The sequence below is a fragment of the Choloepus didactylus genome, chromosome 6, assembly GCF_015220235.1.
Source record: "Choloepus didactylus isolate mChoDid1 chromosome 6, mChoDid1.pri, whole genome shotgun sequence".
Lineage (NCBI taxonomy): Eukaryota > Metazoa > Chordata > Mammalia > Pilosa > Megalonychidae > Choloepus > Choloepus didactylus.
Genome location: NC_051312.1, coordinates 773,721 through 789,126, shown reverse-complemented (window position 1 = coordinate 789,126; position 15,406 = coordinate 773,721). Strand labels below are relative to the sequence as shown.

Genomic DNA, 15,406 nt, shown 5'->3' with positions numbered 1-15,406 from the left:
TTGAGTGAATAAAAAAATCCAGCAGAGTGGTGGGATATGAGATTAATGCACATTAAATCAGTAATGTTCCTAAACACTAGTAATGACCTAACTGAAGGAAATACCAAAAAAAAATTCCATTCACAATAGCAACTATAAAAATCAAGTACCTAGGAATAAACCTAACCAAGGATATAAAACACATTCTACACAGAAAATTACAAAATTTTACTAAAATAAATTAAAAAGGACCTAAATAGGTGGAAAAATATTCCGTGCTCATGGATATAAAGACAAAATATTGTTAAGATGTCAATTCTACCCAAAGTGATCTACAGATTCAATGCAATTCCAATCAAAATTCCAACAAACTACTTTGCAGACTTGGGACAGTTATCAAATTTACTTAGAAGTGAAAGGGGCCCTGAATTGCCAAAAACATCCTAAAAAAGAACGAAGTAAGAGGGCTTACCTTTCAAGAGTTTGAAGCCTACTATAAAGCCATGGTGGTCAAAACAGCATGCTATTGGCATAAAGATAGACATATTGGGCAATGGAATTGAACTGAGAGTTTGGAAACAGACCTCCAGATATATGGTCAACTGATTTTTGATAAGGCCCCCAAATTCTCAGAACTGGGACAGAACAGTTTCTTCAACAAATGGGGCTGGGAGAACTGTATAGCCATAACCAAAAGAATGAAAGAGGACCCCTACACCTCACACCCTATACAAAAATTAACTCAAAGTGGATCAAAGACCTCAATATAAGAGATAGCACAATTAAGCTCTTAAAAGATAATATAGGGAAACATCTTCATGACCTAGTAACAGGGGTAGCTTCTTAGACCTTACACCCAAAGCACAAGCAACAAAAGAAAAAATAGATAAATGGGAGCTCCTCAAAATCAAAAGCTTCTGTGCCTCAAAAAACTTTGTCAAAAAGGTGAAGAGGCAGCCAACTCAATGAGAGAAAATATTTGCAGAGCATATATCTGATAAGAGACTGGTATCCCGCATACATAAAGAAACCAAACCTACAATTCAACGATAGTTCAAACAGCCCAATTATAAAATGAGTAAAAGATATGAAAAGGTATTTTTCTGAAGAGGAAATAAAAATGGCTAAAAAGCATATGAAAAAATGTTCATCTTCATCAGCTATTGGGGAAATGCAAATCAAAACCACAATGAGATACCATCTCACACCGATAAGAATGGCTGCCATTAAACAAACAGGAAACAACAAATGCTGGAGATGATGTGGAGGAAATGGAACTCTTATTCATTGCTGGTGGCAACATATAATGGTATAGCTACTGCGGAAGACAGTTTGGCAGTTTCTCAAAATATTAACCTATGATCTGGCAATTCCACTTCTTGGTATATTACCCAGAGGATGTGAAAACACTGACACAAACAGACATTTGTCCACCAATGTTCATTGCAGCATTGTTCACAACTGCCAAGAGATGGAAACAGTCCAAGTGTCCTTCAACAAGACGAGCGGATGGAATACTATGCAGCAGTAAGAAGGAACTAGATCTTCAAATATATGACAACATGGATGAACCTTGAAGATATAATTCTGAGTGAAATAAGTCAGACACAAAAGGAGATATTGTATGTTACCACTTCTATGAACTATCTGAACAATGTAAAATCAATGTCTTATAATAATATAAGAATATTGGGGACCTAGTGATAGACAGAAGCTAGTGAGGGGGAATGATAATCTAATATGTTCAGGTATGTTAATGATGGTAAATTCAAAGATATGGGAATGGATGGGGTGACAACTGTTTATTAATGGGTTTGTAAGTATCAGAGCTGTCCTGAAGGTGAATAGGACTGAAACAGCTTGTTTAAAGGCATGTATCCCACAGATGAACACCACAAATATAGGTAAGTGCTTGCATGATATACTTCCAAGGGATGACACTAGCACAGAGAGTTGACAACAAAAGGGTATATGGGAAAAATCTACCTATTGCATATGAGGGACTATATTAATAGGAATACCATATGAGTTCCACACAAATACTAAGCACAAATGATTAAGGGCTGACAAGAGCTAAGAGGTGTTTTGGGTGATGAGAATTGTTTAAAATGGAGAGTGATGAGGATTGTACAATTAAGTGATGATAATGTGAGATACGGACAGATTATGACGGACAGAACATATGCTATGTGAATTTAGGAATCCCCTACTTTATAAGTCAAGCCCTCGATCTTGAGACTTGATCGGGTGAAACTTACAGCTATAAAGAGGAGGCTGAGCCCACCTGTAATTATGCCTAGGAGTCTCTTTTGTTGCTCAAAAGTGGACTTCCTCTCTCCAAGCCCAACTCTGCATATAAATCCATCACCCTCCCCCTTGACATGGGACAGGACCCCCAAGATGAATGAATCTCCCTGGTGATGTGGGATGGGGATTCTGGGAATAAGCCTGGCTCTGGCATCAAGGGATTAAGAATGTCTTTTTGACCAAAAGGGGAAAAAGAAAGGCAACAAAATAAGGTTTCAGTAGCTAAGAGAATTCAAATACAGTCGAGAGGTTACTACTATGTAAGCTTCACCTAGATATGCCAAATGACCATAATATGATATGCCCAAGTCAACAGCAGTCCTGAAAACCTTAAAAAATACACGGACCCTATCTGAGACTCTATAAGAAAGTTTCATTCACTAAGTTTATTTTTCAGAAACTTAAATCCTTCAGAGAGCTCCTATGCCAGTTAAGTCCCAAAACTCAGAGGCAACAGCTTCTTCAAGAACATCAACCAGATGTGTCCCCTTTTCTCATAAAGTTGACACCCCTTGGCAATATGAACAAGTTAGGGTGGTCACTGCCTAGACATCCCTGAAGATCGGTAAAGGATTAAACTAGAGGAAAGAGTAGCAACAGACAAGATGGAATTTAACAAAGGATTAGGAATCCTGAATCTCTATATAATTTTCTTTTTCTTACTTGCTAGGGTATTAGAATAGCTAGAAGGAAAGAACTGAAATGGTGGAACTGTAACCCATAGCATCCTTTGAAATTTGTTCTACAGCTATTTATTAAACTGTAGTTTGAAAGATATCACCTTTTTGTATATATGTTTATATTTCACAATAAGAAAATAACTGAAACTATGGTATTATAACTCAAAATAACATTGGAAATTTCCTATATAACTACTTGCTAAATCATACTATGAAAGATATCATCTTTTTGTATATATATTCCACAATAAGGAAATAACTGAAACTGTGGAAATGTAACCCATAATATTCTTTGAAATTTGCCCTCTAACTACTTGTGCAGTTGGAAAGTTATTATTTCTATGTTTATATGATATATTCTACAATTTAAAAATATGATTAAAGGGGAAAACAAACAAACAAAACAACAACAACCAAAAAGCACAGGGATGTGGTCAATAAAATCCAGACCACAGACAGCTCAGAGCACAAATGGCCCAGCTTCTTCAATCAAGTGGGAAAAGGAGAACCCGAGGCTTCAGCACTTGTGCACCAGTCATGACTCACGGGCTTCATTTGGTTCCTGGGTCAACCAGTGAAAAGAAATATCTGAGTACTGGATATTTAATTATAAACTTATTTTTATTTAAACAAACAAACAAACAAACAAACAGGACACTAGCATGGCATCAAAAGGACTCAAGAGCAACCTGAATATGTGTCTGCTAGCCAAAGTTAAAACCTCTGCATCAAAAAGAGTAACTTCTGAAAACACATCAAGTATACTAAATCCACGAGTTCACAGCGATACCCACCAACAAAACAAAACCAATCATCCACCCGTGGAGGATGGAGGGCACCAGCTCAATATTCTGCAACGATGAAGAAACAAGGAATCCGGGCACGCTGCTTTTCCTATGAAAGTCGGCCTCACGGTATCCAAACAGTCCCTCCCAGCTCGAAGGACCCACAGATAGAGAGTCAAACATGCGTTTCCCGACCCACACACATGCCCGGGAAAGGCCAGAGCCTTGCTGGCTTTGGGGGGTTGAGCACCAGTCACTGGCCAAGCACGGGGTGACCCCTGGGAGTCAGAAGTAAAGACAAAAACAAGGTTCCAAACAAAAAGTGGTGAGCAGAGATGCTGGGGGCCACACTTCAGAGGAGACCGACTTGGTCCAGGCAAATCATTAAAGAAATTATTGAAAAAATAAATAAGAACCACTACCTCTGGGAGAGGAAAAAATCAGAACCCAGAGTTGCCACAATATATCACCTAAAATGTGTTCACTTTCAACATAAAATCACAAACAATGTAAAAACCCCAAGGGTGTGGCCCCCTCACAGGAAAGCAAGTCGGCAACAGAAACCGTCTCTGAGCGGATGGGGCAGTAGCTGTAGCAGCCATGACAAAGATGTTCCAAGAATGAGAGGAAACCAAATTTAAGAAAAGACACTAATGTCTTATGAAATGGAGACTCCTAAGAAAAAAGAAAAGAACCAAACTGAAATTCTGGAGCTGAAGTCCCTAGGGGGGCTTGAGGGCAGATTCAAGCTGGCGGGAGCAGCAGGGAATGTGGAGACAGGTCAACAGAGCCACGCAATCTGAGGAATGGGAAGAAAAAGAGCGCACAGCCTCACACTAGCAAGACAGCACGAGCACACCAACGTGTATGAGGGCATCCCGCAGGAAAGAACCACCAAAACTTCTCAGATTTGTTGAAAAACATCAATCTACACATTCACGAAGCTCAACAAACTGAGCAGGATAAACACAACGAGACCCCACCCAGGCACATCATAGTCAAACCAATGAAAGACAATGACAAAGAGAAAATCTGGAAAGCAGCAGGAAAAAAACAGGTGCCCCAGAAAGATTGAGAGCCGATTTCTCATCAGCTATGATGGAGGGCCAAGGGCAGGGACAGCACACTGAAAATGGTGAAAGAAAAAGAACTTTATAGCCAGCCAACCCACCCTTCACAAACTCACAGCAAGATAAAAATATTCCCAGGTAAACAAGACTGAGAGAATTCACTGCTAGCAGACCTTCCTAACAAGAAATATATTTTTCTTTTTTCTTCTTTCCTCTCCTGATTTAAAAGACAGTTGCATAAAAGAGTGACTGCAAAATTACACTACTGGGCTCATGATATATAAAGATGTACATCTAACAAGAATGAACAAAGGACTGGGGAGAGAATAGACCTATATTGGAGGAAAGTCTCTAAATGCTACAGAAATTAAGTTTATATTAATCTGAAATAGATTATCCGCTAAATTACATTAAAATAAAAGCCAGTTCTTTGAAAAGATCAGCAAAATTGACATACCTTTAGTTAGACTAACCAAGAAGAAAAAAGACACAAATTACCAAAACCAGGTGTTCTAGTTTGCTAATGCTGCCAGAATGCAAAACACCAGAAACAGATTGGCATTTATAAAAGGGGGTTTATTTGGTTACACAGTTACAGTCTTAAGGCCATAAAGTGTCCATCAACAAAGGGTACCTTCACTGGAGAAAGGCCCTTGGCATTTGGAAAACCTCTGTTAGCTGGGAAGGCCCGTGGCTGGCGTCTCCTTGCCCCCAGGTTGCATTTCAAAATGGCGTTCCCCAAAATGTCTGCATCAGCTTCCAACGGCCATCTTCAAAATGTCTGTCTTAGCTCCAGCTCACTGTGAGCTCCTTCTGTCTGAGCGTATACAGTGCTCCAGTAAACTAATCAAGGCCCACGGTGAATGGGTGGGGCCACGCCTCCCTGGAAATTATCCAATCAGACTCATTACCCACAGTTGGGTGGGTCACATCTCCATGGACACTGAACCAATTGGTTCCAACCCAATCCACACTAACACGTCTGCCCCCACAAGAATGCATTAAAGACTATGGCTTTTTCTGGGGGACATAAATATACAAACTGATACACCAGGCATGAGAGAGGAGACCCATTACCACTGAGACGTAATGGGAATCAGGAAGATGACAAGGGGCCCAATGACTTTATGCCAACAGATGCGGTAACTGTAAAAATGGACAAATTTCTAGGAGTCACAACCTACAAAAGCGACACAAAAAGGGATGAGAAAACTTGAACTAGTCCTTCCGGCTCTCCCCACAGGACCAGCTCAACGTTTAGGGGAAAGATGCCACCCTCACACACTTCCAGCAAAAAGAGGTAGAGGGCTCCTTTCAGCTCATTCTGTGAGGCCTGAATCACCCTGATGCAATCGCCAGAAAAAGTTATTGCAAGGGAATTACGGATAAGCATCCCTCAAAAACACACACACAAAAATCTTCAACAAAGCACAAGCAACCTGAATCTATCAACACATAAAAAGGATTATGCACCATGACCGAGAAGGATTATCTCAGGAAGGCAAGGTTGATTTAACATCCAGGAACTGATTAACATAATACACCACATTAATAAGGAACAAAAACTACATCATCATCTCAACAGACGAAGAAAGCGCATATGACAGAAGCCAACAGCCCTTCACAACAAAACCTCACAGCAGCACCTGAGGGCCGAAGGAACTTCCGATCTGGTAAAAGGGCCTCACGGAGGCCACAGCTGACGTCACACTTGACAGTCAAACGTGAGGTGTGTCCCCCAAGGTCAGGAACAAGCAGGGACGTCTGTTCTCGCCACTTCCATCCAGCATTGTACTACTGCGATAAGGAAATACAAAGATGTCCAGACTGGAAAAGAAGACTTGATCAAATCCTCTTTGTTTACAAATGACATGATTGAGTATGTGGAAAACGCAAAGAAATCCACAAAAATATTACTAGAATAAATAAACTAGATCATCAAGTTTGCAGATTATGATAAATATACAAAAATGTATCATATTTCTATACACCAATGGTCAAAAAATCTAAAAATGAAATTAGGAAAATAATTCCATTCAAAACATCAAAAAAGAATAAAATACTTTGGAAACACTTTATAAAAGTGCCAACTTGTACACTAAAAACTACAAAAACAGCGCTGAGAGCAATTACAGGTCCAAGTAAACAGGGAGGCCCTCCGGGCTGAGGAGTCGGAAGGGTCCGTGCTCAGGTGACAGCCCTGCAGAGAGCACACGCCCAGGGCCTCCTCGTCAGAGCCGCAGCAGGCCACGCCACGGAAACCGACAACCTGGCCCTAGCAGTCAGGCGGGCACACAAAGGACCCAGAGCAGCCAGGACGATTCTGATCAAGACGAACAAAACTCATGCTAGAGCTCCAGTAATGAGGACAGTGTGACAATGGCACAAGGGGACACGCTGAACGGAGCAGCAAACCTTTACCACTGCCGGACAGCTGGTGGCTGAGAAAGGTGCTATGGCAATTCCCCGGGGAAGACAAGTCATTGTGACAAATGCTGTCAGAACAACTGGATTTCCATGAGGAGAGGATGAAATCAGATACTTCCCTCACACCTTCCACAAAATTTAATCAAAAGAGACTTAAAAAAAAAAAATCATAGATCTAAAAGTAGTAGCTAAAACCATAGACTCTTAGGAGAAAACAGAGAAAATCTTTACAACCTTAGCTTAGGTGAAGAGCTCTCAGATATCAAAAGCACAACCCATACAAGAAAAAGAAAACATCTGTGCTTCCAAAGACTGGGAGAAAATATCTGCAAATCTTATTGCCTGCTATAGCACTTACATACAGAATATATAAACAACTCTTGGAGCTCAGTAACGAAACAGCCCAATTAAAATTTAAGCAACAGAGAGAACCTAAGATGGCAGCTAGGAGAGACAGAGTGAAAAAACACCTCCATGAAAAATACTAGATAAAAGCCAGAAAGTGACCCAGAACACCAGTTCCAGTGAAGCACCAGCCGGACAAGGTCTGCTAAATCCCCAGGGACTGTGCACTTGGTGAAACCGGGAGTCTGTATTCTGAAACGAGTGAGTGAGCCGCTGAATACCTGGCAACTACACTGCAGTGTGGGGAAACCGAGGGTTGGCATTTGGAGGCGGATTAGTTCTTTTTAAAAAAAAAAAACCAAGAGCGACTGCAGATATGGCAGCGAGAACCACACAGTGAAGCGCAGCAGGAACGGGCTGTGCGAACGCCTCAATATCTGGCATGGAAGACAGCCTTTCGCACACCTGCTGCTAACTGTCTTGGAGCGAGGAAGGCAGAGGTTAGCAAAAAGGGGAAAAAAACCACGCCCCTTATAGCCATCTACCCGGTGGGCTGGGAACACTCCTGCCCAGCACCACAGCCCAGAGCCATGCCAAAAAGCTCAGTGTGACAAGAAGTATTTCCAGCAATACACAGACATGCCACAATATCAGGTGTGGACAATAGCCTTTCATGCACCTGCAGCTAACTGTCCCAGAGCTGTGAAGGTGGAGCTGTGCGAAAAGGGGGAAATTAACATGCCCCATTCAGCCATCCTTTCAGCAGGCTGGGAACATCCGTGCATGGCCCACCAACCCAGGGCTTCCCTGGAGGGATGGTGTGCACTTGTGATGTAGCACAATCTTCCCTCAGCAGAGGTCCTGGAAGAGCACGGCTGGGAAGGGGTACCCGCTCAGAAATCCCAGGGACCATACACCAATACCAAGGACTTGTGGGTGAGTGGCAGAGAAAACCTGTGGCGAGACTGAAATGAAGGTTTAGACTCTTGCAATAGCCTTAAATCTCTGGGAACACCTGGGAGGTTTCATCGTTAAAGTTGCCCTCCCCCCCCAACTGCTCAGACACACGCCCCACATTCAGGGCGGACAGCACCAACAACACACCCAAACTTAGTGCACCAACTGGACCCCACAAGAATCAGATTCCCATACACCACAAAGACAAAGTTGGGGAGAACTGACTTGAGGGGATAGGTGACTCGCGGACGCCATCTGCTGGTTAGTCAGAGAACGTGTATGCCACCACACTGTAGATTTGAGATATTAGAGAGAAGTCTTTGAATTAGCATACATATTCTAAAAGAACCCTATCAAGTAAAGCAAATGCCAAGAGGCCAAAAACAACAAATTTTAAAGCATATGAAAAAACCAGACGATATGGATAACCCAAACCCAAACACCCAAATCAAAAGATCAGAGGGGACACAGTACTTGGAGCAATTAATCAAAGAACTAAAGACAAACAACAAGAGCATGGCACAGGATATAAAGGACATGAAGAAGAGCATGGCACAGGATATAAAGGACATGAAGGCCCTAGAAGAGCATAAAGAAGAAACTGCAAGAGTAAATTAAAAAAATAGATGATCTTATGGAAATAAAAGAAACCACTGACCAAATTAAAAAGATTCTGGATACTCATAGCACAAGAACAGTGGAAGCTGAACAACGAATCAGCGACCTTAAGGACCACAGAATGGAAAATGAAAGAACAAAAGAATGGGGAAAAAATCAAAAAAATCGATTTTTTATATCCTCAGGATTTTATTATATCCTCAGGGATATAATAGATAAAATACAATATCCAAATTTAAGACTCATTGGTGTCCCAGAAGGGGAAGAGAAGGGTAAAGGTCTAGAAAGAGTATTCAAAGAAATTGTTGGGGAAAACTTCCCAAATCTTCTATATGATATAAATAAACAAAGCATAAATGCCCAGCAAACTCCAAATAGAATAAATCCAAAAAAACCCACTCCAAGACATACTCTGATCAGAATGTCAAATACTGAAGAAAAGGAGCAAGTTCTGAAAGCAACAAAAGAAAAGCAACTCAGCACATACAAAGGACACAACATAAGACTAAGTAGCGACTACTCAGCGGCCACCATGGAGGTGAGAAGGCAGTGACATATTTAAAATTCTGAGAGAAAAATTTCCAACCAAGAATACTTTATCCAGCAAAGCTCTCCTTCAAATTTAAGGGAGAGCTTAAGTTTTTCATAGACAAACAAATGCTGAGCAATTTTGCTAATAAAAGTCCTGCCCTTCTTCAGATACTAAAGGAAGCCCTACAGACAGAGAAACAAAGAAAGGAGAGACATGGAGAAAGGTTCAGTACTAAAGAGATTCAATATCTGTTCATAAAAGGACTTTAAGAGAGAGAGAGAAAAAATACATCTGACAAACATAAACCAAAGGATAGGATGGCTGATTCAAGAAATGCCTTCACAGTAATAACGTTCTATGTAAATGGATTAAACTCCCCAATTAAAAGATATAGATTGGCAGAATGGATCAAAAAATATGAATCATCAATATGTTGCATACAAGATACTCATCTTAGACACAGGGACACAAAGAAATTGAAAGTGAAAGGATGGAAAAAATATTTCATGCAAGCTACCGCCAAAAGAAAGCAGCAATAGCAATATTAATCTCAGATTAAATAGAAGTTAAATGCAAGGATGTTATGAGAGACAAAGAAGACCACTACATACTAATAAAAGGGGCAATTCAACAAGAAGAAATAACAATCATAAATGTTACGCACCCGATCATGGTGTCCCAAAATACATGAGACGAACACTGGCAAAACTAAAGGATGCAATGGATGTTTCCACAGTAATTGTGGGAGACTTCAGTACATCACTCTCCCCTATAGATAGATCAACCAGACAGAAGACCAATAAGAAAACTGAAAACCTAAACAATCTGATAAATGAATTGGATTTAACAGACATATATAGAACATCACATCCCAAATCACCAGGATACACATTCTTCTCCAGTGACCATGGAACTTTCTCCAGAATAGACCATATGCTGGGACATAAAACAAGCATCAATAAATTTTAAAAACTGGAAATTATTCAAAGCACATTCTCTGACCACAATGGAATACAATTAGAAGTCAATAACCATCAGAGACTTAGAAAATTCATAAACACCTGGAGGTTAAACAACACACTCCTAAAATAAATGGTTTATAATGTAGAATGTAGGGGAACTAGTGATAGAGAGCAATTAATGAAGGGGGAACAATAACCCAATAAGAACAGATAAGCTATCATGGGTAAATTTAACATTCTGGGAATGCCCAGGAATGACTATGGTTTGTTAATTTCTGATGGGTATAGTAGGAACAAGTTCACAGAAATGTTGCTTTATTAGGTTATTTTCTTGGGGTAGAGTAGGAACATGTTGGAGGTAAAGTAGTTATTTTAGTTTTTCTTACTCCCTTGTTATGGTTTGTTTGAAATGCTTTTTTATTGCATATCTTTAAAAAAAATTTTTTTTTAATACAGTTAATTTAAAAAAAAGTTAATTAAGAGTTAATGACAATCAATGCAATATAAGATACTGGAGTGGATCTAAGAATGGAGGAGAAAGCTCAAAGGGGGCATAAGGAAAAATTGGAATATAGAATTTAAGCTTTATATCCATATTAATTTTCTTGAATTAACTGTAGTTAGACATAAGTGAATATCCTTGTTCGTAGGAAATGTACATGCAAGTGTTATGAGTTCAAGGAGTATGATATATGCAACCTGCTCTCAAATGTTCAGCAGATGATAAATGGGTAGACAGATAATTGATAGAAAGATAACAGATACAGTTGAAAGAAAGGGGGGAAGGGAGGGGGAGGAAGGAAGGAAGGGAGGAAAGAAGGAAGGAAAGAGAAAGAAAGGTACTGCAAAGGTAGCAAAATGTAAAGTTGGTAGATATGGATATCTGGGGGTGGGGGGGTGTTGGAGTTCTCTGTATGGGGTTTGTATTGTATTTGCAACTTTCCTGTATGTGTGAAATTATTTCAAAAGAAAAATTTTTTAAAAAAAGGAAAAAAAATGTAAGCAACAAAATCTGAATGGATATTTCACCAAAAAAAGATACACAAATGGTGAAAAGACACAGCAGATGATGGGCAGCATGATTGGTCAATGGGGAAGTTTCACGTACTCACGCAATTTGCCTTGGAATTTTAGGTTCAGTTCATTAGGAAGCATTATGGAGGCTGCAGCAGGGGCTCATTCTCCCAAGGCTTCCAGCCCCGCTGAAGCAGCTGAGTGTGGCTCTTATCCAGAGAACTCTCGATGGAGCCGGCATGCCTGCACCTGAGCTCAAGGGTGCCGGCAGCCCCGCTCCAGAAGAGCCCGGTGTGGGACAAGGATTTAGGAGCTGGCTGCAGTGGGGGTCGGATAGGGGCGTCCAGGCTGTGGTGCTGTCAGAGCCGGAGACGAGGGAGGGCACCCGAGAAGGGGGCAGTGGAGCGGAAGGAAGGGGCCGGGAGCGGACCCCCAGTGATGCCTGGGCATGTCCCCTCACCCTCCTGCCTTCCGCTTCTCGCCCACTAAAGAGGAGCAAGGACTCTCTTATTGCAAAACGCTGCTGTGCAGCCTGAGCAAGTGCTGCAGGGAAAGCACTTTGTGAGATGCTCAGCGCTTGGGGGGGGGACACAGAGCTCCAGCTGCGGCGGCAGCATGTACAGGGCAGACACGCAAGGACTCAGGAAGGGCAGAACCGAGGAAGAGGTTCTCAACCCAATCTAAGGGGTTCACAGAGAGCACTGCACCCAGCAACCGCAGGATACATGCCTGCCAGCCCGAACAAAGAAGGGAACCCCCTCTGTGCCTGCAGGGTGCAGCCACATGGGTGCTCTCAGCTGCACGCTACTGGGGGAACAACTTGACAAGCAATCTAGCAACAGCTATTAAAATTACACACACGCCCCCTTCCTGTCCCCCAACCCCATGCTGAGAAACCCACTGGGCAGAAACAAAGCACCAGAGCCCGAGGGCACAAGGGAAGAATGTCTCCTGTGAGGCAGCGGCAACAAAACCGAGAAACGACCTGAATGTCCACCAGAAGGGGCCCCTGAGGTGGGCACGCCGAAGGAAAAACAGACCCACACCGACTGGCCTGGAGGGGCTCCGGGTGGCATTTTTGGTTCAATTAGAAAACTGAGCTGCAGAGAAGGAAGCTGGAAATGACCACACTGTCGACTTCAGGGGAGTGTTGCTGGTGTGAGCCCAGGGATGGCCTGCTGATGCCGCTCCGACACACACAAACCGATCCAACCCCAACCAGCAGCGCCCGGCTTACCTGCTTTCCTCCTCCGTTTACCGGGAGCCCGAGGAGTTGCAGGGTGCTGGTACACGGAGGTGCTCAGCCCGCTGGCGACAGCTTCGATGGTCTCGTCCAGCAGGGATGACATGAGGTGCCTGGGGACATGCTGCACAGCCAAGGAGACGGGGCCTGGTCAGCAGGCTGCTTGTCCAAGGCCTCCGCAAACGCCTCCCGGATCCCACGGCGCCGCCTTGACGGGCAAACAGGCAGGCTGAGCCGCGGCAGCAGAGCGGGCTTGGTGGGCACAGGTGCCGGCCGGGCAGCACGGGGTCTGGGTGGGCTCTCAAAGGAGCAGGATTTGGGGCAAGAGCCAAGGAGGCCTCTGCACACTCTGGCCGCAGCCTACCTGGGCATGGGGCGGGAAGCCCGTTTCAGACCTCCAGGGGGGACAAGGAGTGGGGAAGTGAGACTGGAGGGAAAACAGTGGACTTGGGCACGTGGGAAACAGGAGCTGAAGGACGTGGTGAGCGACCCGATGAGGTGTGAAGGGAGAGCCCAAGAGGACCCAGACAATGGCGCTGAGAAATTGGGGAACTGAGGCCCAAGTTTCACATAAAACTTCCTCAGTCTACTTTCAATTTACTCAGCATTTACGCACCCCACAGGTAAAATCCTAACTGTAGAAAAAAAAATACCCAGTATAATTTCTTCTGCTCTGACTCTGCAGAGTGGAAAAAGAGGGAAGGATGGCTTCCTCACTGCAGTAATGTGGCAACCCCAACATGGAGGGGAGCTGGGGATTGTGTGGGGAGTAAGTTACAAGAGGGCTAACCCCACCAGCCTAGGATGCCAACCTAATTTTTAAGCTGAGGCACCAGGAAACGGCATTAGGGGAAGGAGACGCTTTTGGTTCAGCTGTTCGTACCAAAGGACCAGCAGGGGGTGTTGAAAGCGGGACCCTGATGAGCTCACTCCCCTCAGTTTACCCACCAGGCTGAAGGGTGGCGGCAGCGGGGCCAGGGGGACTGCTGGACACACAGGAAGTGGCCTCACACAGGATGCCAACGCCGACGCCACTGCCTGGCTGCCCTAGGCGGGTTGGGGAGCCCAGGCCCCTCACACCCAGCACCGCTGCTCGGTGCCCCCACCTGGATCCTCCTGGCAGTGGTGATCCGATTCCGATTCACAGTGGCTCTCACTCGCTCACTCTGCCGTGTCCTGGCGATGGCCCGGGTCCTCCCTGTGTTAGGCCGAAGCCTGCTGGTGGTGGGCACTGCCTCGGTCAAGAGCAGGGAGACCTCATCCTCGCTCACGTGGCCCAGGTCTCGGGAAGAAAATCCTGGCTCAAGTGCCAGACACGTTTGCAAATCAAAAAACTTCCCCATTTTCAGTTTCTGCCTGCCATAGGAAGGCGAGGAGGAATGCCATCCACCTCACCTCCAGCCCACCAGGACCCCCCGTCAAACCCCCCACAGCCCGTCAGGGAGTCAGGAAGGCTGCGGGGAAACCCAGAAGGTTCTCGCCAGGAGGGGGGTCCCCAGGCCTGCAGGACCGGGGGCCCAGAATTACCCCCTTCCACGTTCGGCGGCACAGGTGAGCGCCTCCAACACCCACAGAGCACCGTGGAAAGCCTTCTCCCCGGGGACAGCCCTGGGCAGTCTCCCACTGGGCACCTGCCCCAACCCTGGCGCCCTCTGGGAGTGGAGTCCTGGGAAAAGGTGCATTACCGGGGGCTGTGCACTCTGGACAGAACCACTCGTCCACTGGCACCTCGTGGAGAGGAGGGTCCAGGCACTCCATGTGGTACCTGCGGGACAGAGGAGAGCGCACGTAGGTGCTGGGGAGCCAAGGCCACAAGAGCTGGCAGCGAAGGGCTGCCCGATGCAGGGCAGGGAGCCTACCCCCACCCGGACGCTGCCCGTCTGAGCTCGTGCCCTTCACCCCCCATCTCCCAGTGTCCCTTCTGTCAGATGTCCTGGGGGACAAAAGGAGGCCAAGAAAGCACACGCTCTACTTTCCTGCCTAGGGTTTACCCGGCATTTCCAACCTCCTCGGGGTACGAATTTAAAAATGTCTAACAGTTGGAGAAAACTCAAAGTTAACAGAAAGATCCCATCAGATCTGGGGCCTGGACCCCAGCCTGGCAAATCTTTTGCTGTTTTGTACAAGACCCATTTTGGTAGTTAGTCTGAACTCTGACTTTCCCTGAGAGGCTCATTTCTAACAACTTGCGGCATCAGGTGACCACCCCACCCCATATTCATTCACACAAGGCCCCAAGAAGTTTCTGGCACAGGTAGTTCTCAATCTGCACAGCTTTGGTTTCAGTAGCTAACAAGGAAAAATTTCTTGTTTGCTGAAAGCAAACTGAAATGTCATATAACAAGGTCTTATTTTTAAACGGTGTCCATCAAGTCCTCAGAGAGAGTGGTCTGCGAGCACGGCTGCGGTGGCCCAGGCCACGTGTTGCCTGTCTGGGTGGCCACAGAGCAGACACCACCCCAAGAAGAGCGTACAGAAGCCACCCCA

At 44.5% G+C, this 15,406-nt stretch overlaps 1 protein-coding gene across 14 annotated transcripts in view; it reads right to left on the bottom strand.

Moving 5' to 3' along the window:
• The window catches only part of PHRF1 (PHD and ring finger domains 1), a 53,954-nt gene that overhangs the window by 22,757 nt on the left and 15,791 nt on the right, over positions 1-15,406 (bottom strand). For 8 of the 14 annotated variants that reach the window (XM_037842052.1, XM_037842054.1, XM_037842053.1 and 5 more), the window contains 3 exons: positions 14,605-14,684; positions 14,026-14,216; positions 12,914-13,043 (listed from right to left, as the gene is read on the bottom strand). In XM_037842052.1, coding sequence (XP_037697980.1) covers positions 12,914-13,043; positions 14,026-14,216; positions 14,605-14,684 — 401 coding nt within the window. Of the gene's footprint in view, positions 1-12,913; positions 13,044-14,025; positions 14,276-14,604; positions 14,685-15,406 lie in introns of those variants that run through there. The other 6 variants (XM_037842051.1, XM_037842059.1, XM_037842061.1 and 3 more) reach the window with 4 other exon arrangements.